This window comes from Pristiophorus japonicus, chromosome 3 (assembly GCF_044704955.1).
Source record: "Pristiophorus japonicus isolate sPriJap1 chromosome 3, sPriJap1.hap1, whole genome shotgun sequence".
Taxonomy (NCBI): Eukaryota; Metazoa; Chordata; class Chondrichthyes; family Pristiophoridae; genus Pristiophorus; species Pristiophorus japonicus.
In genome coordinates, this window is record NC_091979.1 from 216065455 (window position 1) to 216092615 (window position 27161).

Here is a 27161-nt window from a genome sequence, read left to right on the forward strand (position 1 = left end):
TCCTGCAACTTCATGTTTGAATATCTCTAATTGGGTTTCCGGCCCTGCTACATTACTGAAAAAGTCCTAATCAAAGACACAAATAACATTCCTCTGTGATGTGACCGTGGTGTATTTTATTCGCCTCGACCTCTCTGCGGATTTTGCTGTTGACAACACCACCCTCCTGGGGCTCAAAGGAACTGCCATTGCTTGGTTCCACTCTTACTTATCCAATCCTAACCGGCGCATCTCCAGCAATTGTTTCTCTTGCCCACATACTATTATCTCTAGAATCCCCCAAGGACCTGTCCTTGGCCTCTTCCTCCTGTACCTCTCTTGATCCCGGCACTGGCTCTGTGCTGTCTGACATTCAGTTTTGAATGAGTAATTTCCTCCAGGTGAAGCCCAAAGCCATAGAGGTCAAAATTGGGTTGTAGACGCTGCCCGTTACTGCCGGTGGTAGGCGGTAAACGGCCAGCAAAGGCCTACCGTTGTTAGTAAGCGGCGTCCACACCCCAGCTGAAATTGAGTAGGCACTTTGGTAGAGGCACCAAGAGGCAACGCTGCGCCAGCTATCGTCACCCGCAGGGTGATGTGATCCAGCAGGCAACATCTCTTTGACGCCTCTGTCGTGATACTTGCTTTGTATGGCTGCCGCACTAGCAGGTGGCCAGACAGCCTGAAAAAAGTGGTGTTTAAAGAGCGGTTCTCAGGCGGAATCACCCAGAAAGGAAAGTAAGCGCTCTCTCTCTCTCTCTCTCTCTCTCTCTCTCTCTCTCGCTCATATTTATTTACTTCTGCATGTTTTCATTAGCTTTAAGAGAGGGGAAGTGTGTGGATCGGAGAAGTTTTAGTTATTTTTTTCTTCCCGTTTTTGTTCCTAGCATGGCGGCAGTCTCCTGTTGCGAAATTGAGTAGGCCTCCTGAGCTTCCGCCCTGTTGGCACCAAGGATGAGTGTGCAACGCCACGTTTTAGCGCTGCCCTCATCTTTGGGAGTTAAAACTGAATTTAGCAATTTGAGGCTGCACCTAACACCCGGCGCTAAAATCAGCCATAACCAATTTCAACCCCATAGTCTTCGGCCCCCGACACACACTCTGTGCCCTTGCCACTGATTCCATATCCTCTCCAGCCACTGACTTGGGTATAATCAGACTCTTGATGTCCTCGGCATCTTTTTTAACTCTGAACTGAGCTTTCGATCCCATATCCTTTCCATCACAAAGACCGCCTACTTCCACCTCTGTAATATTGCCTGCCTCTGTCCATCTGTTGCTGAAACTCTCATCCACACTATTGTCACCTTCATACTTGACTATTCCAAATTCTCATGGCCAAACCTCCCTTCCTCCAACCTCCATAAAGCTTCAGCTCATCCAAAATCCTATCCCATACAAAATTCTGCCTATCCATCACTTCTCTCCTTATTGATTTCCTGGTCTTCTAATTTAAAATTCTCATCCTCATGTCTAAATAACTGCTGTCTGGAAAAAATGGGATCAGTGGTTATTATCTGAAATTCTTGAATTCCGTTTTGAGTCCAGAAAGCTGTAAAGTGCCTAATCCAAATATGAGGTGCTGTTCCTCGAGCTTCTGTTGAGCTTCATTAGAACAGTGTACGAGGCTGAGGACAGAAAGGTGGGAGTGGGGTGGAGAATTAAAATAACAGGGAGGCTGATATGCCGCTAAACTCCAAAGCCTCCTGTTCTGCATTGGTGAGCTCCACGATCTGTGGGGGGTCCACCTCCGGTCCTCTCCCATGTATTCTGTGCTTCTACAAGGGGGCACGACAGACCTGTGAGTGACTGTAAGGCATATCTGCCTCCTATGGATGCAGTTTGTTTGGAGGGGGGAGGGGGGGGTGGGAACGGGGACTAATGGGCAGATGCATCATGAGTGGTACTGGCATCCATTTGAGGAATGTGAGAATCAGGGGAGCAGTGATTGGGGTGAGTGGCAGTGCTGGAAGGGGAAGGTAAGGAAGTGCATTGAAATGGAATGATGAGTGTTGCTGAATGTTAAGCAGGTATGAGGAGTGATGTGGCAGAGTTTGATTGACAAGACTGAGTTAGAGGGTGCACTGCAGGATGTGTAGGTGAATCTGCACTTTTGCTTACTTTTCCTGACTTCGTTAGGTCATTCAAACACTTGCTGCACTGGATCCACGTTCTCATGATCGCACTCCTGCTGCTCACCTCTTGGACCACCTCCAGCCACGCCGTCTTTGTTGTGGTTGCAGGATTCTTTTTCCCACTGCTGAGAAACGGGGCCTCTTTCCTCGTGCTTCCTGCAGTACGCCCAAGAACGACTCAGTGAATTTGAGTGCAGCCTTTGCCCTCCCTGATTCAGTTGTTGTTCTTGTACTTAACTAAACACCAAACACAATCCATAAAACTCCAAACTTCTTCCACCATTGCATCGGTCCGCGGGCAATCGAGGTTCGGCGAATGTTTGGTGCAGAAGTGTGGCGGAGGTGCGGCAAATGTTTGTGGCGGCGGAGCAGCGAGAGATCGTGGCGCAAGTGCGGTGAATGAGGGCACGGGGCCCAGAAGAGCCGAGGGCCCAGGGGCAGCACGGGCCTGTCCACACTGCGATACGTGTGCGCACTAGGTTCGTGCAGCAGAGCAGGTCTCCAGTCATCTTGGTTAACCCTTGCCACTGGATAAAGGCCGAGCTCTGTCAAGCCCGTGTGGTAGCTGGTGTGCAACGGTCATCACACGTTAAAAAAAATCCACGCACAGGCATCTTCCACCCCCTCAATAGGAGTTCAGGACTGGAATATCGGGTCCTTCATTGAAACATCTGTGAACTCATGTGGAAGCAAGTCATCCTCATTCAAGGGACCGCCTAGGATGATGTGAACTATGCATTTAACTAGTACAGTGGAGATGTAAAATGTGGAATTAAAATAATGAGGCATCGTTGTTGAAAACAGATATTTCCTCGATATCGCCCCCCACTGCTCAGAGAGGCAGATGGAGGAGGATAAGCTTAAGTTCTTTCTCGGCTCGGAACATCTCTAGATATGCGAACTGCTTTTGAATGTGTTTTGTGTCCGGTCTTCCTTGAAGTATTTGTTGAACATTAAACCTTCTTCAAACAATTTATTTGCCTACTTTGTTCTGCAAAATCCTGATTGGTTTCCTTCCCACAGAGCTTTAGAAATACTGCTGTTATGAGATACGGTATGGTGAACAATCATCAGTGCTGCAATTAACTTTTTCCAACAGCAGCTGTTGTCTCATTTTAAAGGCTACACAAGCACATAAGTGAGAAGAGGCCTGCCCCAGGCTTATCTAAAATCATCTCCGTTTTCATTTATATAAGGAGTACCAGCATTGTATGGGCTGTCTCTTGGTGATTTGGAACCTGATTCTATACGAGTCACAAACCTTCACCCTTGCGTTGGAATGTGGCAGGCTTTGATGAGAATCCTATCTCTCCTATGTGAGGATTGGCACTTCTGAAATGGCACTGATCTTAACAATTGCCAATACTTTTTAGTCCTCAGTAGAAAATCAGTATATTCATTTCACCAAGCCATTTAACAAAATGTTCACGCCTATCTATACATGAAAGTGATACATCAAAGATTTGTTTTAAATTTTAAATGACCTGTCAGATCTGCATTTCCAAATTGCCTATGCAGTAATTTTGATGCATTATGCCTTTGCGATGTCTTTGACCTTTACAAGACAAATTTTATATCAGCAATCCAAATAATGTTTGAAATTTTGAAAAATACCAGCTTATGGAGGTAACAACAAAACATCGACCGCTAATAGAGGGAGGTGGGTAAAATGTTATAACTTGCAAAAAAATAATTAAAATACCTCATCTTGTTTTACAGTAAGCACAGGTCAGAATGGAGCTGGACCATTGGTCGAGCTGGAATTGCAAGCCGGTGGACGTGGCTTCAAGCCCAGATATCAGAGCTGGAATATCGGATACGCCAGATAAATGATATCTACAGGCATATACGTGCTGCAAAGGTAAAATAACTAGCTGAAATTATGGTTTTAATTAAATAAATTTAAAGAAAATGGTTAACCTGATCTTTTGTATTGACAAGACCGGTTGGATGCTTCCTGGGCCCTTGGCTGTACCAGCCCATCTGAAGACATGAACTCACCCTGTATGGGTCATTTGCACAAATCTGCATTCTGTCACTCTGTATACTAAAGCTTTATGACACCAGCTGCATTTTCCTTTTTTTTTAAAAAAAACATTCAGGTACCTTGTATTGGCATCAAGCACTCTTGAGAACCAGGTGTAACAAAGCTAGATTTAGCGTGAAGCTTCCTTCATCCAACCCCAATGATTTGTCTTGCCACCAGCCTCAGAAAAGTACTCTCTCCTGCATTAATGTGACAATTTCCCACATCAAACATCCTATCTGAATGATTTTGCCCATTACTGCCAAATTAGAGGTTGTTTTGTGATGTAGGTCCATGCCCATTAACAGCATGATTGAGACTTCTCAAACTCATTTCACAGAGCCAAGGCTGCATTTCTGTTTTCATTTTTAACATTTTATGTAGTACCAAGCAAGTGCTGTATTAAAAAAAAATCCTGTTACAGCAGGATTACATAGAAACATAGAAAATAGTGCAGGAGTAGGCCATTTGGCCTTTCGAGCCTGCACCACCATTCAATATGATCATAGCTGATCATGCAACTTTAGTATCCTATTCCTGCTTTCTCTCCATACCCCTTGATCCCTTTAGCCTCAACAACTTTCTGTGGTAGAGAATTCCACAGGTTCACAATTCTGAGTGAAGAAGTTTCTCCTCATCTCGGTCCTAAATGGCTTACCCCTTATCCTTAGACTATGTCCCCTGGTTCTGGATTTCCCCAACATCGGGAACATGCTTCCTGCATCTAACCTGTCCAACCCCGTCAGAATTTTATGTTTCTATGAGATCCCGTCTCATTCTTCTAAATTCCAGTGAATATAAGCCTAGTCGATCCAGTCTTTCTGCATATGTCATTCCTGCTATCCCGGGAATCAGTCTGGTAGACATTGTATGAGGACAAGATTCTTCAGTTATTTATCCAGATGAAGTAAGTTTTGCATGCTTGCATAAGAGATAGAAAATTTTTACTCGTGTACAGTTTAAAAATAAAGGCTGTGACTGTTATATCTCAAATAAAGCAATGTGACTGAGTACTGTAGACTTGAGTGTGACCTTAGTGCTGGCACAGCATGGGAGGCCTGCTTATATGCAGTGCTCCCAAGGGATGCTGGGATCCCTTAGGAATCCAACAGATGTGCCCTCTGGTGGCGGTAGAATGCTGGTTACAAGGTGTTGCATACATTATTATTAAGTTATTTGGCATTCCTCTGATGGCTCAGTGGGAAACTGCATCACATGGTGTGGTTCTAAGCCATATAGATCAGGTAAATTCCAGGTATGACCCCAGCTCTGTGTTGAGTTAACTATTCTCGGTCACTGTTGCAGTTTGGGTATTTTAATTGTCCTCAGTACCCTTGAGGTAGGAACGAAAAAATTGCCAGGGTTCTTACTCCTGATCATTACCCAGTGACTTAGGTAGACATTGTATGAGGACAAGATTGGGCCCGAAGGGCAAGTGGTGTTTCATCACTTATTGTCTAGATCACACGTGTAGACAGGTCACTTTTCGATGTAAGCTAAGTTTAGTGTTTTTGATATCTTGGGTAATCTGCCACTCACAGAGGTGTATATGGTATTTCATCTTTCAGAACAATCTTTTGAAGGTTACTTTGTTAGCTAATGAGGAAAAATTGTTCGCTTCCTAACTCCAGTCATTTCTGTGTAATTGTTGTCTAGGGAATGGTGATCCTGGACGATTCTCAGCCTTCCAAAGACATTCTCAAGCAGCAGGTGCAGTTGGCAGAAGCAGCATCTTTATTAGCTACAGCCAAGGATAATAAAACTCTTGCAGAGACAAAGGATTCAACCCTGGAATGCAATTTGGAAATGTCACCAAGCAGTCCTTCGCTTCTTCTAAGGAATATCGATAAACAGGTAAAAAGAAAATGTCTGAAGTTCAAGCCTAAACTAGTTGATTACTTGCACTGTCAGTAGCATTGCAGTCACAATCTATTATCCCCCCCCCCCCCCCAAAATGTTACATGTTTGAGATAAAGAAACTGAGTTCTGTAAGTTGTCTTCAGTTTAAAGCATGTATGTTAAGAATAGTTCAAGCTGGAAAAGTGCTGGTTGGGTATTAGCTGTACATACACAGAATTATGCTCTTGGAGACAGAAGTTGAAAGGATTGTTTATTAATTGTCTACAGAGTGCACAGCTAACAGAATCAGTCAACAGTTTGATTCCTCCGCTCAATTTATCTCCTGCTTCTTCTCCTGTCTCCTGTAAGGCATGCAGCCATCTTGATGGCATCGTCTGCAGGTAGGAATAATTGTCAATTGGTAACTCATTTTGCATTTCCTACATAAGAATGTGATTCACAGATGGTTAAGTTATTTCTGCTGTAATACTGAATGTCATATTCTTGTTGCCAAAGTAAAGTTAATCAAATGCAGCTCTAGAATTACTGACCCCTGCAAACCAGCATAAAAGTTCTTTATGGCATTTGATTAAGTCTAAGTAGGGGGTCAAAAATGCACGTCCTTGAGCTGAAAAGATAAGGGGCTAGAAATTTGGCAGGATTGCGCCCAATTACCGCCGTTTTACCGCTGTGGCGGGTCGGAAAAAGTGATTATTTTGGGGACGGTAAAAGTGCCGCACAAAATTTAGCGCCCGGGTGGAAAATTCGGCAGTGGTTTTGCGCTAGCGGTAAAATAAAAACTCCTGCCCATTCACCGTTTTTATGACGTCAATCGGTGTGTAATGACCCGCTATCGCCGCGGGCAGGAAATTCGCCGATACCGCCATTTTTAATGCCAGCCCAAAAACACGGCGGGAAAACTCAAGTCTTACTTGCTTGGAACCACGCGCACCTAGCTCCAACAATGCCATCTTGAAAAATGGAGCAGAAGTTCAGTGCATAAAAGGATTTGGAGGGAAGGCTGCATTTTACATAGTGAGGTTTTTGAGAGTTTATAGTTCGTTTTTAAGGCTATTTAAAAGAATGGGGGCTATAATATCTCTGCCATTATTGCTGGCTGCTTTTTCTATGCAGCACCAAGCTGGAAGAAGGCTTATTCAAGAGTATGGTGAGGAGACCTTACCCCCCATGTGTTTACAGGGAAGAGCGCTCATACCTGCAGCTGTCTGAGGCACAGATTGCTCGAAGACTGCGCTTCCGAAAAGAGGTGGTCATAGAGATATGCCAGCTGACAAAGGCAGGCCTACCAGCAGGAACAGGACTGCACTGCCCGTCGAGGTGAAGGTCACTGTGGCACTTGCCTTCTATGACTCCGGCTCCTTTGAGGAATTGGCAGGAGACATATGCTGCATCTCGCAGTTCGCTACACATAGCTGCATTCGCCAGGTGACTACTGCACTGTACGCACCCAGGATGGACTTTATAAAGTTCTCAATGACCAGGGAGGCACAGAATGAGAGGGCTATAGGTTTTGCACGAATTGCTGGTTTCCCCAAGGTTCAGGGTGCCATTGACTGTACGCACATCGCCCTACAAGCACCTTTTAGAGGAGCCAGAGGTTTACCGAAACCGAAAGGGATTCCACTCACTGAACGTACAGATCGTGTACGACCATACTCAGCGCATCATAGCAGTCGATGCCTAGTTTCCAGAGAGCGTCCATGAGCGCACTGTCTCAGACCTGTTTGAGCGTCAGCCACAAGGCCAGCGCTGGATGCTGGAGGACAAAAGGTTATGGCCTCGCCACATGGCTCATAACCCCACTCCAAAACCCTTAGACAGAAGCTGAGCATCGCTACAATAACAGCCATATAGCCATATGCTTCCAATGCCTGGAAACTCCCCTCAGCAGGTTGCTGGGTGTGCTACATGCTACACAACTTAACTATCATAAGGGGACAGGATTTGCCACTGGGGGCTGCAGGACCACCTCGAGAGAGAGAGGAGGAGGACGTAGAGCCTGGCGATTAAATCATGCCCACCACCCCAACACCACCACAGGGGAGGCATCGTGGAACCTTCGCCACTGCAAAAGTCTTACGTCAGCACCTCATAAATTAACGCTTTGCTTGAACAGTGAAAGGCATGTTTCACTGTTACCTGACTGCTCTATCCCACCATGTTGACTATTCCCCCTGTTATTCTACAAATTAGACACTGCCCAAGAATGGTTAAGGTGAACAAAAGAATTTATAAAACATTTGTAAATTTATGAAACATTTGTACATTGTTGAAACTTTGTAAACTTTGATGTTGAAACTTAAATACATTTTTAACTTGAACACAATTTGTAAAACTTTTAAAAACATAAAATAACAAAAACATGAAAACTGCAACAAAACAACAATCTCTGCACAGAGAGTCTTTTAACTGCGGCCACCTTTCTTTCCCCCCCCCCCCCCCCCCCCCCCGATCTTAACCCCCTTCGCTTCTTGCCTACCAGTGTTTGGGGCCAAGATGGTGTGCAGCAAGGTGTGCAGGGTGCTGCTGCTGTTGGAGGAGAGACAATGGAAACGCCATTGTATCCCCTGGAGAAGCTTAGGGTATGGAAGGCCCGACTTGTGAGTTGGAAGGCTCTTGCTCGGCCTCCCCACTCAGGTGCTGTAGGTCTGGGCGGTATGACACTGGGGCCTGCAGTGCCAAAAGTCGAGATCATCAATATCCGCAGGGCATTGAAAGCCTCCGTGTTGTCGCACTTTGCAGCTGCGAACCAGGACATGTCCGCAGATTGTGCCGTCATGTTGCAGGAAATGCCACCCAGGGCCTGGAGGAGCTCTCAACCGAGCTTGACGCTCTCCCTTGACAGTCGCACCATATCCAGGTGTGCACCTGCCTGTCAGTAGACCGGCTTTACCGACTCAGCCTCCGAAGAGACGGCATATGGGGTTGAACTCTGGGGGTGCATTGCTGCACATGACTTGGACCCGCTGCCTCGGATGGGACAAAGTCTTTAAATATGATTTCCTCCGAGGAACTTGTGGCTGCAGCTAAAGGACATGCTGACTGCATCGCCCCCTCTACCCCCACAACAACCCCCCGTAATAGTTTCATGCTGTTGTTCCTCCCGTGGAGGGTCCTCGGCACGGCCCTCATCTTCCTCTTTGACCCACACACGATGGCTGAGGTGGAGGCTTGCATAGGATGATGTGGTGCCCAGAATCCTCATTGCAAAATAGAAAACAACAGACGAGTGGTTAGCAGCAGGGGAGGGGGCAGGGTGACTTGAGTAAGGTCACATAGCGCAGGCTTATTTGAAGGACCACCACTACTGCATTATATGTCGTCGAGAGATACTGCATCACATTACCCAAACCTGAGTCCACAGACATTACATCACATGACCCCAACCCAGCCCGGGGATTTTGCAGGACTTGCCCTCCGTTCCGACCATGGGCTCAGCACCCGCATGGGTAGTTGACCTCCCGGAGGTACCAATTAAGCCAACCACGCACTCCTCCACATCTGTTAAAGGATGCGTATTGGGCAGACTACCACCTGTCCATCGCTGCACGCGGTGATTGTGTGACAACTTATCCTGGAAAAATGACAATAGGAATGGTTACCAGAGTGCCCTTCTGCTCTTGTGGCACACGCAGATAGCCATCAAAGGGGGGGATTTACCTCGACCCCTCCCATTAAACTCCCCCCATCTACTCTCAATTGCTGTTATAAGTGCCACATTTGCATCACAGCTACATTTTTTGGCTCTCTACCTGCTATGACCAACCTACTGCATCTTCTCCTGTCTCTGAAAAATGGCAGTGTGAGAGCTGGGTGTAACTGTGCATGCGCGGGCGCACCCTGACACCTGACCAGAATTGAGGGGGGGTGCGGGAGGTGGGTGAGGAAATCGGCGGGGAAAAAAATTGCATATGCGCAGACGGTCCGTTCTTTTTCCTGATCGCAGAATTCGGCTCTGGCATACACATTCCATCGTGGATTTTACCGCTAACTCCTGTCACTGTTTTGCGAATTTTGCAGCCTTCAGTCATAGCGGTATTCCGGTGGTTAAAAAAAAATCTAAATCATTGATTACCACCCAAAAACCGGTCATAGCGCTATTTCCTGAATTTCTAGCCCAAGGAGTTTAACTGAATTTATACCTTCTGGTCTGTCTGGGAGTGCCGGGTCATCTGTGCTGTCTCCAAATCTTGGTGTTGGGGGAATTTGAGACAACATTGCTGCAGTGCCCTGCCTGGAATAGTGTGTTTAGAAGATTTTGTTGTCATGACTGGTACTTGAAGGATTGTCCTGCAAAACTTGTTAATAATAGTTAGGTACACTGTTGAACTTGGAACACATATAGGTTGATTTAAAGAAGATGTACAAATAGAATCTATTAGTAGGGACGTGATGACGGTGCACTTAGAAAATCATTACGATTAGGCAGAATCAACACAGTTTTATGGAAAGGAAGTTGTGTTTGACCAGATTTTTTTGAGGGTGTAGATAAGGGGGAACCAGAGGATGTAGTATATTTGGATTTTTGGAAGACATTTGATAAGGTGCCACACAAGGTGTTACATGAGATTAAGGCTCAGGGGTAATATATTAGCATGGATTGAGGATTGGTTAACAAAGTAGGAATAAACTGATCATTTTTGGGATGGCAGGATGTAACTAGTGGAGTTCCACAAGGATCAGTGCTTGGGCCTCAGCTATTTACAATCTATATCAATGACTTGGATGAGGAGACCAAATGTAATATATCCAAGTTTACTAATGATACGAAGCGAGATGGGAAAATAAGCTGTGAGGAGGACACAAAGAGGCTGTAAAGGATATTGAGTGGTTAATGGGCAAAAAAGTGGCAGATGGAGTATAATGTGGGGAAGTGTGAAATGATCCACTTTGGTAGGAAGAATGGAAAAGCAGAATATTATTTAAAAGGTGAGTGAATAGTTGGTATTCAGAGGGATTTGGGGATCCTTTTACACGAATCACAAAGTTAATATCCAGGTAGAGCAAGCAATTAGGAAACCAAATAATGGTATGTTATCCAAATCCCTTGCAATGAAGGCTAAGAATAAGGATGTCTTCCTGCAATTAAATAGGGCTTTAGTGAGGTCACACCTGTAGTACTGTGCAATTTTGGACTCCTTACCTAAGGAGGGATATATTTGCTTTCGAGGGGCTGCAATAAAGGTTCACTAGATTGATTCCTGGCATGAGAGGGCTGTCCTGTGAGGAGAGAGAGTAGAATGGGCCTATATTCTCTGGAGTTCAGAAGAATGAGAGGTGATCATCTTGAAATGTATAAATTCTGAGTGCTTGACAGGGTAGATGCTGAGAGGCTGTTTCCCCTGGCTGGAGTGTCTAGAACTAGGGGTCATAGTCTCAGGATAAGGGGTTGGCCATTTAGGTCTGAGATGAGGAGAAACTTCTTCACTCAGAGGGTGGTGAATCTTTGGAATTCTTTTCCCCAAGAGGGTTCTTGAGCAAAGTTCCCTTTAAGCTGCACGGCTGCCCAGCAGTCTGGAGGTCCCGTGTAATCCGCTCAACGGCTTTTAAATGGAAAAATCGTGTATGCGTGGAAATTTGAATGATAATTTCATGCTAACATCAAATCTAGGGGATCTCTAGCATCCAGCAATAATATCAAGCTGCCTAAGCATATTGCTGAATTCTCTCAGACTGCAAACCAGGAAGTTATATGCACTGATTTTCCTTCATTTTTAAATCATTTTAGAGAGTGAAATTAGGATTGGGACATACACATGGGATTAAGGTCAAAGCTGAAATATCAAACTTCTAAAAAAAAAAATTAAGAGAAAAAATTATATTAAAAACCATTAGAATTTTAAAAATGTGATATTCCACAAATATAAAATTAGTTTTTCAGGGCCAGAACGGTTGTTAATAATTATAAACCAGTATGCCATTTTTAAAAACCTGGCTACACCTCATTCAACAAGGCTTAACTTTTTCAGGGATTTTTAAGAATGATATTACAGGGTAAAAGCTTAAGTTCTCGTCAGTTCAGTGATTTCTCAAAGATTTTCGGCTTGGGGAGTTCAACAGTGTACCCTATGGAGAAGTGTAAAGTCACTGACCGCAACATCTGGATTTTCTCATTTATGTGCGCATGCGCTGTCAGTTTCAGAGTGGTATTGACAATGAACACTGACAGTTGTGCCGTCATTACCACTGCAAAATCTGGGCCATTGTCTTTACAAAATGTGATGAGTTGAGCTTGCTGTTTCCATCATCATCATTGGCAGTCTCAAAATCGAGGAAGACTTGCTTCCACTCTAAAAATGAGTTCTTAGGTGACTGAACAGTCCAATATGGGAATTACAGTCTCTGTCACAGTTGGGACAGGGTGGGTGGGGAGTATTGTTTGCCGCATGCTTCTTCTGCTGCCTGCACTTGCTTTCTGCATGCTCTCGGCGAAGAGACTCGAGGATCTCAGCCCCCTCCCGGATGTTGTTCTTCCACTTAGGATGGTCTTTGGCCAGGAACTCCCAGGTGTCAGTGGGGATGTTGCATTTTATCAAGGAGGCTTTGAGGGTGTCCTTGAAACGTTTCCTCTGCCCACCTGGGGCTTGCTTGCCATGTAGGAGTTCAGAGTAGAGCACTTGCTTTGGAAGTCTTGTGTCAGGCATGCAAACAATGTGGCCCGCCGAAAGGAGCTGGTCAAGTGTGGTCAGTGCTTCAATGCTGGGGATGTTGACCTGATCGACACGTTGACGTTTCCAATGATTGCATGAGCCCCACATGTCAAGAGCTGATGGCATGAGAACAGTAGAAAAACACATTTAATTCAGAATCTACATGCTAAACTGAAGTTAATGAGTCATTAGAAATGTGAACCTGTGGAATAAACTGAAATCAAACTTTGTGAATACAGTTTGTTAAATCATTCAAACTGATCCTACCTGGGCTTACACTGGAGCATGCAGGTTCTTTTGCAGCAAGAAAGTGCATTTTCTTCCTCCCCCAATAAAAGAACAAAATAACGTAGAATCATAGGGCCCAAATTTGGCGCACCCGTTTTTTTCGGTGCACTCATGTGAGATGCGGCAACTTCTTAGGATAAATACGGTGCCAAAAAGTTGTCCCCGGATTCTGGCCGTTCTGTGGCCTCTCCCATGGCTTTGCGCGGCATGGTAATTCAATTAGGGGGTGGAGCTAGGGTCCTGCGCTTGAGTGCTGGCAGCTCAACGTATGCACACTGGAAGTTTCGTGGCATGCGCAGTAGCTCCTCTGCAGCATAGCATGGGACCCGATGTCCCGCTCCTATGCCAGGCCGAATGGCCTCACGACGCGCTGGGCTGTTACACGTCATAGAGTACCGCACCTATCCCCGGCCGAATAGCCTCCTGCACCAGCCGGCCCGCTGACTTCCCGGGCCGAGTTAGGAAGCTAGGACTTTTTATTTTTTATTTATTATTGATGGTTGTGCTTTGTTTAGTGAGGAGAGGGAGGAGCAGAGTTTTGATGGGGGGAGAGGAGGGAGGAGAGTTTGTTGGGGGGAGGGAGAGGGAGGAGGAGAGTTTGTTGGGGGGAGGGGGAGGGAGGAGGAGAGTTTTGCGGGGGGGGGGAAGGAGGAGGAGAGTTTTGCGGGGGGGGGAGGGGGGTTGGAGGAGAAGAGTTTTGAGGGGGGTGGGTGGGGGGGGAGGAGGAGGAGAGTTTTGGGGGGGGTGGGTGTGGTGGGAGAAAGAGTTTTTGGGGGGTGGGAAGAGGAGAGTTTTGGGGGGGTGGGTGGAGGAGAGTTTTGAGGGGGTGGGTGGGGGGGGAGGAGGAGAGTTTTGGGGGGGGGAGTAGGAGAGTTTTGAGGGGGTGGGTGGGGGGGAGGAGGAGAGTTTTGGGGGGGTTGGGGGGTGGGTGGGGGGGGAGGAGGAGAGTTTTGGGAGGGTGAGGAGGAGAGTTTTGGGGGGCGGGAGGAGGAGAGTTGTGGGGGGGAGGAGGAGAGTTTTGGGGGAGGAGGAGAGTTTTGGGGGTGTGGGTGGGGGGGGAGGAGGAGAGTTTTGGGGGGTGGGTGGGGGAGGAGGGAGGGGGAGAGTTTTGGGGGGGCGGGGGAAAGTTTTGGGAGGGAGGGGGAGAGTTTTGGGGGGGTGGGAAGGAGGAGGAGAGTTTTGGGGGGGGGGGAAGGAGGAGGAGAGTTTTGGGGGGGGAAGGAGGAGGAGAGTTTTGGGGGGGGGGGGGGAGAGGGAGAGTTTTTGGGAGGGGGGAAGGAGGAGGAGAGTTTTGGGGGGGGAAGGAGGAGGAGAGTTTTGGGGGGGGGAAGGAGGAGGAGAGTTTTTGGGAGGGGGGAAGGAGGAGGAGGATTTTTGGGAGGGGGAAGGAGGAGGAGAGTTTTTGGGAGGGGGGAAGGAGGAGGAGAGTTTTTGGGAGGGGGGAAGGAGGAGGAGAGTTTTTGGGAGGGGGGAAGGAGGAGGAGAGTTTTTGGGAGGGGGGAAGGAGGAGGAGAGTTTTGGGAGGGGGGAAGGAGGAGGAGAGTTTTTGGGAGGGGAAGGAGGAGGAGAGTTTTGGGGGGGGAAGGAGGAGGGAGCGTTGTGGGGGGGGGAGGAGGAGAGTTTTGGGGGTGTGTGTGGGGGAGGAGGGAGGGGGAGAGTTTTGGGGGGGAAGGAGGAGGAGAGTTTTGGGGGGGCAGGGGAGAATTATGGGGGGAGGGGGAGAGTTTTGGGGGGGTGGGAAGGAGGAGGAGAGTTTTTTTTGGGGGGAAGGAGGAGGAGAGTTTTGGGGGGAAGGAGGAGGAGAGTTTTGGGGGGAAGGAGGAGGAGAGTTTTGGGGGGGAGAGGGGGAGAGTTTTGGGGGGTGGGTGAGGGAGGGGGAGAGTTTTGGGGGGGGAAGGAGGAGGAGAGTTTTGGGGGGGGAAGGAGGAGGAGAGTTTTTGGGAGGGGGGAAGGAGGAGGAGAGTTTTTTTGGGGGGGAAGGAGGAGGAGAGTTTTGGGGGGAGGAAGGAGGAGGAGAGTTTTGGGGGGGGGGGAAGGAGGAGGAGAGTTTTGGGAGGGGGGAAGGAGGAGGAGAGTTTTTGGGAGGGGGGAAGGAGGAGGAGAGTTTTTGGGAGGGGGGAAGGAGGTGGAGGGAGAGTTTTTGGGAGGGGGGAAGGAGGTGGAGAGTTTTTGGGAGGGGGGAAGGAGGAGGAAAGTTTTTGGGAGGGGGGAAGGAGGAGGAGAGTTTTTGGGAGGGGGGAAGGAGGAGGAGAGTTTTTGGGAGGGGGGAAGGAGGAGGAGAGTTTTTGGGAGGGGGGAAGGAGGAGGAGAGTTTTGGGGGGGGAAGGAGGAAGAGAGTTTTGGGGGGGGGGGAGGAGGAGAGTTTTGGGGGGGGTGTGGGGGAGGAGGGAGGGGGAGCGTTTTTGGGGGGGAAGGAGGAGGAGAGTTTTGGGGGGGCGGGGAAGAATTTTGGGGGGGGAAGGAGGAGGAGAGTTTTGGGGGGAAGGAGGAGGAGAGTTTTGGGGGGGGGAAGGAGGAGGAGAGTTTGGGGGGGGGAAGGAGGAGGAGAGTTTTGGGGGGGGGAAGGAGGAGGAGAGTTTTGGGGGGGGGGAAGGAGGAGGATAGTTTTGGGTGGGGGAAGGAGGAGGAGAGTTTTGGTGGTGGGGGAGGAGGAGAGTTTTGGTGGGGGGGAAGGAGGAGGATAGTTTTGGGTGGGGAAGGAGGAGGAGATTTTGGTGGGGGGGGAGGAGGAGAGTTTTGGTGGGGGGAGGAGGAGAGTTTTGGTGGGGGGAGGAGGAGAGTTTTGGTGGGGGGGGAGGGAGGAGGAGAGTTTTGGTTGGGGGGGAGGAGGAGGAGTGTTTTGGTGGCGGGGGGGAGGAGGAGAGTTTTGGTGGGGGGGAGGAGGAGGAGAGTTTTGGTGGTGGGGAGAAGGAGGAGGAGAGTTTTGGTGGGGGAGGGGGAGGAGGAGAGTTTTGGTGCGGGGGGGGTTAGGAGGAGGAGGAGGAGAGTTTTGATGGGGGCGAGGGGCGGGGCAGAGTGTTTTGATCGGTGGTGGGGTGAGTTTTGATGGGGGGGCGGGGGGGGGGCGTGATAACTGTGCAGCCAGTAATTTTGATGAGTTTACTCAAGATTTTCCTTAACCCTGTTGATGAAAATACTTTCCTACACAAGAACTCCAGGATGATCAGGGCTGGGAACTCAACATCCAGGGGTATTCAACATTCAGGAAGGATAGAATAAAATTAAAAGGAGGTGGGGTAGCATTGCTGGTTAAAGAGGAGATTAATGCAATAGTTAGGAAAGACATTAGCTTGGATGATGTGGAATCTATATGGGTAGAGCTGCAGAAAACCAAAGGGCAAAAAACATTAGTGGGAGTTGTGTACAGACCTCCAAACAGTAGTAGTGATGTTGGGGAGGGCATCAAACAGGAAATTAGGGGTGCATGCAATAAAGGTGCAGCAGTTATAATGGGTGACTTTAATATGCACATAGATTGGGCTAGCCAAACTGGAAGCAATACTGTGGAGGAGGATTTCCTGGAGTGCATAAGGGATGGTTTTCTAGACCAATATGTCGAGGAACCAACTAGGGGGGAGGCCATCTTAGACTGGGTGTTGTGTAATGAGAGAGGATTAATTAGCAATCTCGTTGTGCGAGGCCCCTTGGGGAAGAGTGACCATAATATGGTGGAATTCTGCATTAGGATGGAGAATGAAACAGTTAATTCAGAGACCATGGTCCAGAACTTAAAGAAGGGTAACTTTGAAGGTATGAGGCGTGAATTGGCTAGGATAGATTGGCGAATGATACTTAAGGGGTTGACTGTGGATGGGCAATGGCAGACATTTAGAGACCGCATGGATGAACCACAACAATTGTACATTCCTGTCTGGCGTAAAAATAAAAAAGGGAAGGTGGCTCAACCGTGGCTATCAAGGGAAATCAGGGATAGTATTAAAGCCAAGGAAGTGGCATACAAATTGGCCAGAAATAGCAGCGAACCCGGGGACTGGGAGAAATTTAGAACTCAGCAGAGGAGGACAAAGGGTTTGATTAGGGCAGGGAAAATGGAGTACGAGAAGAAGCTTGCAGGGAACATTAAGGCGGATTGCAAAAGTTTCTATAGATATGTAAAGAGAAAAAGGTTAGTAAAGACAAACGTAGGTCCCCTGCAGTCAGAATCAGGGGAAGTTATAACGGGGAACAAAGAAATGGCAGACCAATTGAACAAGTACTTTGGTTCGGTATTCACTAAGGAGGACACAAATAACCTTCCGGATATAAAAGGGGTCAGAGGGTCTAGTAAGGAGGAGGAACTGAGGGAAATCCTTATTAGTCGGGAAATTGTGTTGGGAAAATTGATGGGATTGAAGGCCGATAAATCCCCAGGGCCTGATGGACTGCATCCCAGAGTACTTAAGGAGGTGGCCTTGGAAATAGTGGATGCATTGACAGTCATTTTCCAACATTCCATTGACTCTGGATCAGTTCCTATGGAGTGGAGGGTAGCCATGTAACCCCACTTTTTAAAAAAGGAGGGAGAGAGAAAACAGGGAATTACAGACCGGTCAGCCTGACCTCAGTAGTGGGTAAAATGATGGAATCAATTATTAAGGATGTCATAGCAGCGCATTTGGAAAAAGGTGACATGATAGGTCCAAGTCAGCATGGATTTGTGAAAGGGAAATCATGCTTGACAAATCTTCTGGAATTTTTTGAGGATGTTTCCAGTAAAGTGGACAAGGGAGAACCAGTTGATGTGGTATATTTGGACTTTCAGAAGGCTTTCGACAAGGTCCCACACAAGAGATTAATGTGCAAAGTTAAAGCACATGGGATTGAGTGTAGTGTGCTGACATGGATTGAGAACTGGTTGTCAGACAGGAAGCAAAGAATAGGAGTAAATGGGTACTTTTCAGAATGGCCGGCAGTGACTAGTGGGGTACCGCAAGGTTCTGTGCTGGGGCCCCAGCTGTTTACATTGTACATTAATGATTTAGACGAGGGGATTAAATGTAGTATCTCCAAATTTGCGGATGACACTAAGTTGGGTGGCAGTGTGAGCTGCGAGGAGGATGCTATGAGGCTGCAGAGTGACTTGGATAGGTTAGGTGAGTGGGCAAATGCATGGCACATGAAGTGTAATGTGGATAAATGTGAGGTTATCCACTTTGGTGGTAAAAACAGAGAGACAGACTATTATCTGAATGGTGACAGATTAGGAAAAGGGGAGGTGCAAAGAGACCTGGGTGTCATGGTACATCAGTCATTGAAGGTTGGCATGCAGGTACAGCAGGCGGTTAAGTAAGCAAATGGCATGTTGGCCTTCATAGCAAGGGGATTTGAGTACAGGGGCAGGGAGGTGTTGCTACAGTTGTACAGGGCCTTGGTGAGGCCACACCTGGAGTATTGTGTACAGTTTTGGTCTCCTAACCTGAGGAAGGACATTCTTGCTATTGAGGGAGTGCAGCGAAGATTCACCAGACTGATTCCTGGGATGGTGGGACTGACCTATCAAGAAAGACTGGATCAACTGGGCTTGTATTCACTGGCGTTCAGAAGAATGAGAGGGGACCTCATAGAAATGTTTAAAATTCTGATGGGTTTAGACAGGTTAGATGCAAGAAGAATGTTCCCAATGTTGGGGAAGTCCAGAACCAGGGGTCACAATCTAAGGATAAGGGGTAAGCCATTTAGGACCGAGATGAGGAGAAACTTCTTCACCCAGAGAGTGGTGAATCTGTGGAATTCTCTACCACAGAAAGTAGTTGAGGCCAATTCACTAAATATATTCAAAAGGGAGTTAGATGAAGTCCTTACTACTAGGGGGATCAAGGGGTATGGCGAGAAAGCAGGAATGGGGTACTGAATTTGCATGTTCAGCCATGAACTCATTGAATGTCGGTGCAGGCTAGAAGGGCTGAATGGCCTACTCCTGCACCTATTTTCTATGTTTCTATAAGAATTATGAGCAGGAGGTACTTCTATTTTTTATTTGGATATTTTGAAAAAATTATGTAAATATGTTTTGTCTCTTTACTACTTTTATTTTTGTAGTTTAAGCTTCCATGAATGCTTCTGTTGTATAGTAAATTAACTTTGCGAAGTTTGTCATATGTCCTGTATAGCTGTTTGATCCTATTCACATTCTTTAGTCAAGTCATTAAGTAACTACCTGCGCTGATTTCTTAACTCTCCGCAAGGATTTTCTGTGCAGCCACAAGTGGCCACATACGCTGACCTAAATTAGTTTGGAGCAACTATTAGCTGTGCAAAGTGGCTTAAATGGCCAAAACGGGCATAGGTGGCTTGTAACGCTCCCTTTTGAACAAAACTTAAAAAAAAATCCTAATTAACTCACTTACACTGGCGCAAAGTGGGGATTTTTAAGATACTCCAGAAAAATCAAGTTGCTCAAAAAAAAATGGAGCAACTCCTGACCAAATTTGGGCCTATAAAATCAGAGAAATTTACAGCACGGAAGGAGGCCATTTCGGCTCATCGTGTCCGCACTGGCCGACAAAGAGCTATCTAGCCTAATCCCACTTTCCAGCTCTTGGTCCGTAGCCTCGGAGGTTATGGCACTTCAAGTGCACATCCAAGTACTTTTTAAATGTCGTGCGGGTTTCTATCTCTATCACCATTTCAGGCAGTGAGTTCCTGACCCCCACCACCCTCTGAGTGAAAACATTTCCCCTCAAATCCCTCTAAACATTCTACCAGTTACTTTAAATCTAAGGGACATAGATCCTTCCTATCCACTCTATCTAGGCCCCCCCCCCCCCATAATTTTATACACCTCAATTAGGTCTCACCCCAGCCTAGCCCATCTTTCCTCATAGCTAAAATTCTCCAATCTCCAAAATCCTCGTAAATCTCCTCTGTCCCCTCTCTAGTGCAATCACCTCTTTCCTGTAATGTGGTGACTAGAACTGCACGCAGTACTCTAGCTGTGGCCTAACTAGTGTTTTATACAGTTCAAGCATAACCTCCCTGCTCTTATATTCCATGCCTCGGCTAATAAAAGGTTGTATTCCGTATGCCTTCTTAACCAGCTTATCTACCTAGCCTGCTACCTTCAGGGATCTGTGGATACGCACTCCAAGGTCTCTTTATTCCTCTACACTTCAGTGTTGTACCATTTAATGTGTATTCCCTAGCCTTGTTAGACTACCTTACATTTCTCCGGATTGAATTCCATCTGCCACTGTTCTGCCCATCTGACCAGTACATTGATGTCTTCCTGCAGTCTACAGCTTTCCTCTTCATTATCAACCACACAGCAATTTTTGTTTCATCTGCAAACTTCTTAATCAATACCCCCTACATTCAAGTCTAAATCATTGATATATACCATAAAAAGCAAGGGACCCAGCACTGATCCATGTGGAACCCCACTGAATACAACCTTCCAGTCACAAAAACACCTGTCAACCATTACCCTTTGCTTCCTGCCTCTGAGCCAATTTTAGATCCAACTTGCCACTTTGTCCTGGGTCCCATGGGCTTTTACTTTCATGACCAGCCTGCCATGTGGGACCTTTCAGCCTTACTAAAATCCATATACACTACATCATACGCACTGCCTTCATCGACCCTCCTTATATAGTGCCTTTCAAGTTCTCAGGATGTAGCAAAGCATTTCACAGACGATGACTTGTATGACTAAAACATGTAGAAGTATATTTGGGAGATTTGTAATATATGGACTGTGCCTGAAGTTGGGCAATCAATTGGGGTTCCTTTCTTAATGCCCTCCAACTTTCTCCTCAACATTGAACCAGATGACCCAACAAGAACTGGCCCCATTCCTGTGCGCCCCCCATGCACACCCCCTGTAACTGCCCAATAATCTTAGGCAGTACCTCGAAGTCGAGGATGACTTACTTCCACACTAATGAGTTTTCAGGTGACTGATGAGTCCAATGCGGGACGTACAGTCTCTGTCACAGGTGGGGCAGACGGTGGTTGGAGGGACTGGTGGGTGGGTGCTTGGGTTGTCTTGTGCTCTTTCCGCTGTTTGCGCTTGGCTTTCGCATGCTCCTGGCGAAGAGACTCAAGTATTCGGCGCCTTCCCGGATGCTTCTCCATTTTGAGCGGTCTTGGGCCAGGTATTCCCAGGTGCTGGTGAGGATGCTGCACCTTTTCAAAGAGGCTTTGAGGGTGTTCTTGAAACATTTTCTCTGCCCACCTGGGGCTCGCTTGCTGTGTCGGAGTTCTGAGTAGAGTGCTTGTTTTGGGAGTCTAGTATCGGGCATTCGGACGATGTGGCTCGTCCACCGAAGCTGATCGAGTGTGGTCAGTGCTTCGATGCTGGGGATGTTGACCTGAATGTGGACAATGATGTTAGTGCGCCAATCCTGCCAATGGATTTGCAGGATCTTGCAGAGGCAGCATTGGTGGTACTTCTCCAGTGCTTTGAGGTGCCTGTTAAACATAGTCCATGTCTCTGAAGCATATAGGAGGGTGGGTATCACTACTGCTCTGTAGACCATGAATTTGGTGCCAGGTTTGAGTCCTGGTCTTCAAACACACTTTTCCTCAGGTGACCGAAGGCTACATTGGCACACTGAAGGCGGTATTGGACATCGTCATCGATGTCTGCCCTTGTTGACAGTAGGCTCCCGAGATATGGAAAATGGTCCACGTTGTCCAAGGCCTAGTCGTGGATTTTGATCATTGGGGCGCAGTGCTGTTTGGCGGGGGCAGATTGGTAGAGGACCTTTGTCTTACGGATGTTTAGTGTAAGGTCCATGCTCTCGTACGCTTCGGTGACGCTGTTGACATGGCTTGGAGTTTGGCCTCCGAGTGTGTGCAGGTGCAAGTGTCATCTGCATACTGTAATTCAATGACAGAGGATGGGATAACCTTGGATCTAGCCTGGAGGCGGCGGAGGTTGAACAGTTTCCCATTTGTTCTGTAGAATAGCTCCACTCCAGCGGGGATAAAACAGCCTTGATTAACCCTGGTCTGCAAGTGTATTGGGTCTGTGGTGGATCCGTTGGTCAGGATCCCGGCTTGCATGATGTCATGAAGCAGGCGGAGGATCGTGATGAACTTTTGAGGGCAGCTAAATTTGAGGCGGACACTCCATAATCCTTCTCGGTTGATAGTGTCGAAGGTCAAAGAAGGCCATGTACAGAGGCTGGTGCTGCTCCCTGCATTTTTCTTGAATTTGACGCATGGCTAAGATCATGTCCATTGTGCCCCTTAGTGGGCGGAATTCACATTGCGACTCTGGGAGGAGCTCTTCAGCTACTGGGAGAAGGTGATTGAGGAGAATTCTTGCAATGACTTTTCCTGTGGCAGACAGTAGGGAAAATCCTCTGTAATTACCGCAATCGGACTTGTCACCTTTCTTGAAGATGGTCATGATTACAGCATTTCTGAGACCCCCTGACATAACTTCCCAATAACTATAGGATAACTTCCATAACCACAGGCATGATTGCTTGTATGAGTGGTATAAGCTCAAGTTGTATACTATACTGTACTACAGATATGTCAGTAACTCAAATACATAAATGTATGCATTTGCAAACCATTATACAATAATCAGTGCACTATGAGCTGAATGTATACTTACAGAATTAAATGCTTCATTTTTTGATTTGAGAAAAGATTAAAAATGCTTCCATTTGCTGGGACTTCACTGTACAGAAAGTTCTTGCAGTTCCATGAAAAGGGAAACGAGTAGCAAAAGACGTGACTTCTACCCCAAAACAGATGAAAAGTAATTGTGAATGAGACTTTGGCATCTTGTAAAACAAGAACTTTGATAAGTATGCTAAATTAAGATGTGACTATTTACTAGGAAGAGCGGAGGATTTCTGAAAAATAATCGATTTATCAGAAGATTGGTGCTTCCACTCTCCTAATTTCTTTCATACACAAGCTACTGATTGATCAGGTTATGATAGCTTCATTTGTGTTTTATTGAAATATTAATGAACAATACAGAGCATAAATTTGAAAACGATGTTTAATTTGTAGTGCCAGCAGACCCATGGGCTATTGGTCTCAAATTACAGTGGAGCTCTATCATGCCTGTTAATGCGAATGGGCAACATTTTGCGGCTAAAATTGACCACGTCTGTGTATGTTGTAAATACCTCTAACTGCTGCATTTGGCTTTTGATGGAAATATATTTTCAAATAGTTCATTTGTAATGAAAGAAAATAGTTTATTTTATTTTACCTAAGGGTGATACTATTTAAAAATAACTGTGGCTGTTAGTGTTTTAGGTGATGACGAGTCTAGCTCTTCAAACAGTTCTGGTTCTGAGGAACGTCTGTCTAAGGAAAAGCACTTGGACAGGACTGCACAGCGGTTTCTTCCTACGGATGACACAGCAGCTAGAACTAGGCCTCTCCGTACACAACATAAACGTGGACTTTTTAGTACTGTTTATAATGCAAGCAGAAAGGTAAGTTGAACTGCTTAAAACAAGTGCGGCAGAAAAAAAGTTTTAAATTTGTGGTCAAAGCTTTTTAACTTATGAATTTTGTGCCCATCACTGTTAGGAATTGGAACACTTCCCATTTTAGTGCCAAATTATGGGAGGTTTTCAGCTGTGGGCTCATTAGGTACTAGATTGAAACTTCCCAAACTTCAATTTCAAATAGGACAGCAGACAGAGGAGACTTCCAACTCATCAGTTTGAGCTGATATGAACCCAAGGCCTGGAAGTAAACATCAGTGTTTGACCCACTATCATCTTTACTGTTTTTTGACCAAATTATCAAATTTTATCAGTTTTTTTTTAAACTGTAGGTAGAAACTGAAGTATTCAACTTGCATAATATTGGCTGTCATTTTGAAGACTTTATTGATATAATTAATGTTAGGCTTGTGTACTTGTGATGCTGAAATCTTGGGCTCAAGTTTCGGTTCGAGTTGCTCCTATTTTTTTGGAGCAACTCGTTTAGAATGGAGTATCTTAGAAATTGCAATTCTCGGCATTTAGTTTGTTCCAATTCTAGCGAGTTAGAATAGTTTTGTTTTAGAATAGTTTTGTTTTAGAACAGTTTTTTTTTTTCAAAAGGGGGCGTTACCAGCCATTTACGCCTGTTTTGCAAGTTTAGGCAGCGAAAACTTACTCCAAACTAACTTAGAATGGAGTAAGTGTAGATTTTTATACGCTCAAAAAAACCTTGCCTACACGTTATAAATTAGGCGTAGGGAACGAGCGATGGGGGGGGGGGGGGGGAAAGGGAAATTTACAAGCATTAAACACTTCTTTTACAAATAAAGAGCCATCATCAATGATAAATAATAAATCAACCAATAAATCAACCAAAAAAAAAAATGTTTTTTAATCAATCAGTAAATAAAAAAATTAAGTTTCTACTCACCTACTGCAGCACCGGAAGCCCTCCAACAGCATGCTGGGACAGGCCCCCCCCCCCCCCCCCCCCAGGAGATGCCCAGCAGATGACGGACCGCCGACCAGGACTTCGGGTGGGGCCCACCCCCAGTGAGATGCGGGGCGGGAGGGTCACGCTGCCGCCGAGGAGTTCAGGCGGGACCTGCCCCCAGGAGATGCCGGGCAGGCCGCCGAGGAAGAGGTAAGTACTGTCAGGCCACTCTGCTCGGGATAGGGGCGACGTCCCTTCGGCCAGGGATGGGGTCGTCGACCGGAGACAGGACGTGCTGGGAGGGGCCAGGAGCTACTGCGCATGCGCGCAGCCTCCACTGCGTACGCGTGCAGCTGCCGGCAATATTTTTGGTGCAGGGCTATAGCTCCGTCCCCAGCAGCTCCTGGCATCGCGTCGAGCTGGAAACGGCCCTACAGATATCGGAGAATCGCGAGGTAAGTATGGCGCTTTTTCAGTTCTACAAATTAGGCAGGCCTCTCCAATGTGCGCTGTTCTAGCGGGGGTCCAAAACTTGAGCCCTATGAGTGAAGGGCAGAGTTTAGCGTAGCAAATGCACAAACTCTGTTATTGAAATTTAACTCTTGCAGTTGCAATGGAGTATCTTAAAATAAATGTGATGCAAACTAAAACTTAGGCAAAGATTTTTTTTTAGCTGCCTTTATGGCAGGTAGTAATGTGAGAGTCACGCCAATTTACAAATGCTAACTTTGAATGCAGATATGACTTATTCATCAACCTTTGTGTTATACATAAGGAAAATAAATTAATTATTAGGCAATGCAACTTTAAAAACAGTGAAAGCTCTCCTGATAGCTTAGTGGATGAAGGCAATGCCTGGTGGAGCACAGATGGCCAGGTTCAGGTTCAAAACTAAATTGTAATTATTGTCAATATGGAGTGTCAAGTTTTACCCGACAATGTGGAAAACTGCCCACTTATGTCCTGTCCACAAAAAGTAGAACAAATCTAAGCTGCTCAAATACCGCTCCATCAGCAAAGTGATGGAATGTGCCGTTGACAGTGCTATCTAGTGGCACTTACTCACTAATAACCTAAGTTTGGGTTCCGCCAGAACCACTCTGCTCCAGCCTTGGTCCAAACATGGACAAAAGAGCTGAATTCCAGAGGTGAGGTAAGAGTGACTGCCCTTGACATCGAGGTAGCATTTGACCGAGTGTGGCATCTACAAGATGCACTGCAGCAACTCGCCAAGACTTCTTTGACAGCACCCCCGAAACTAGAAGGACTAGGGCAGCAGGAACACCATTACCTGCAAGTACTCCTCCAAGTTACACACCATCCTGACTTGGGAATATATCGCCGTTCTTTCATCGTCGCTAGGTCAAAATCCTGAAATTCCCTCCCTAATAGCACTGTGGGAGTACCTTCCACACAGTACCTCACAGACTGCAACGGTTCAAGAAGGCAGCTCACCACCAATTTCTTGAGGACAATTAGAGATGGGCAGTAAAGGTTGGCCTTGCCAACGACACCCATATCCCAGAACAAGTAACAGAAAAAAAAATTCTATTCTGTTATCTGCTGACATCTACTAGGATCAAATTGTGATTTTCTTCCCATCTCTGCTGAAGGTGCTAACTCTTGCTGGAGTACACTGGCAGGTACCAGTTGGTCGCCAATCTTAACTGAGGTCTGAGCTGAAGCGGAGGAAAAACATTAGGCAGCATTTTCCATTTCTGATCATTGTATAGTGGTACCCACTGAAAATTTCATGTGTGTAGATGCCAGTTGGGATGTAGGCTTTGGACAGGGCTAGACAAAACTGTGATGCTCTGCACAGTTGAATACCTAGCTCACACATAAAGGCTAGTTATATAGATGATGTATTGGTGAGCTACTTGTACTCCAGCAAGAGTTAGCACCTTCAACAGAGATGGGGGGGGGGAAATCACAATTTGCTCCTAGTAGTAGCAGATAACAGAATAAAAAGAAAGACTTGCATTTATATAGCGCCTTTCACGACCACTGGACATCTCGAAGCGCATTACAGCCAATGAAGTATTTTTGGAGTGTAGTCACTGTTGTAATGTGGGAAACATGGCAGCCAATTTGCACACAGCAAGCTCTCACAAACAGCAATGTCATAATGACCAGATAATCTCTCTTTGTTAAGTTGATTGAGGGATAAATATTGGGAGTAACTATTTATACAGTGTTTTTTCTGGGTATGCATCTGTCAAGCTCTGCCCTCCCCCCATGCCTCCCGCCTAAATCATTCCACGCGGCTGAAGAGAGATGCCGGCGGGATCCAAGAGGGAGTAGCTGGCGGGGGGGCCGAGAGAGCGTGGCCGGTGGCGGGCAGAGAAGCGGCGTTGGGTCGAGAGGAAGCGGCGGGGGGTGGGCCGAGAGAGCGTGGCCGGCGGGGAGCATAGAAGCAGCGTTGTGCCGAGAGAGCGACTGGGGGGGGAGGGGGGAGGAAAGTGACTGGGGGGTGGGTGGGGGTGGAGCGGGAGAGTGACTGGGGGGTGGAGCGGGAGAGTGGGTGGGGGGGGGGGGAGCGGGAGAGTGACGGGGGGGTGGGTGGGGGGGGAGGGGGAGAGTGACGGGGGGGTGGGTGGGGGAGGGGGAGAGTGACAGGGGGGGGAGGGGGAGAGTGACGGGGGGGTGGGGGGGAGGGGGAGAGTGACGGGGGGTGACGGGAGGGGGAGAGTGACTGGGGGGGAGAGTGACTGGGGGGGAGAGTGAGGGGGGGGGAGGGGGAGAGTGAGGGGGGGGAGGGGGAGAGTGACGGGGGAGGGGGAGAGTGACGGGGGAGGGGGGAGGGGGAGAGTGACGGGGGAGGGGGGAGGGGGAGAGTGACGGGGGAGGGGGGAGGGGGAGAGTGACGGGGGTGGGGGGAGG

General features: G+C 47.1%; 1 protein-coding gene across 10 annotated transcripts in view; it reads left to right on the top strand.

Moving 5' to 3' along the window:
* The window catches only part of kansl1l (KAT8 regulatory NSL complex subunit 1-like), a 321460-nt gene that overhangs the window by 201553 nt on the left and 92746 nt on the right, over nucleotides 1–27161 (top strand). For 9 of the 10 annotated variants that reach the window (XM_070876265.1, XM_070876263.1, XM_070876266.1 and 6 more), the window contains 4 exons: nucleotides 3834–3975; nucleotides 5797–5994; nucleotides 6268–6380; nucleotides 23158–23347. In XM_070876265.1, the coding sequence (XP_070732366.1) occupies nucleotides 3834–3975; nucleotides 5797–5994; nucleotides 6268–6380; nucleotides 23158–23347 (643 nt within the window). Of the gene's footprint in view, nucleotides 1–3833; nucleotides 3976–5796; nucleotides 5995–6267; nucleotides 6381–7179; nucleotides 7372–23157; nucleotides 23348–27161 lie in introns of those variants that run through there. The other variant, XM_070876271.1, reaches the window with a different exon arrangement.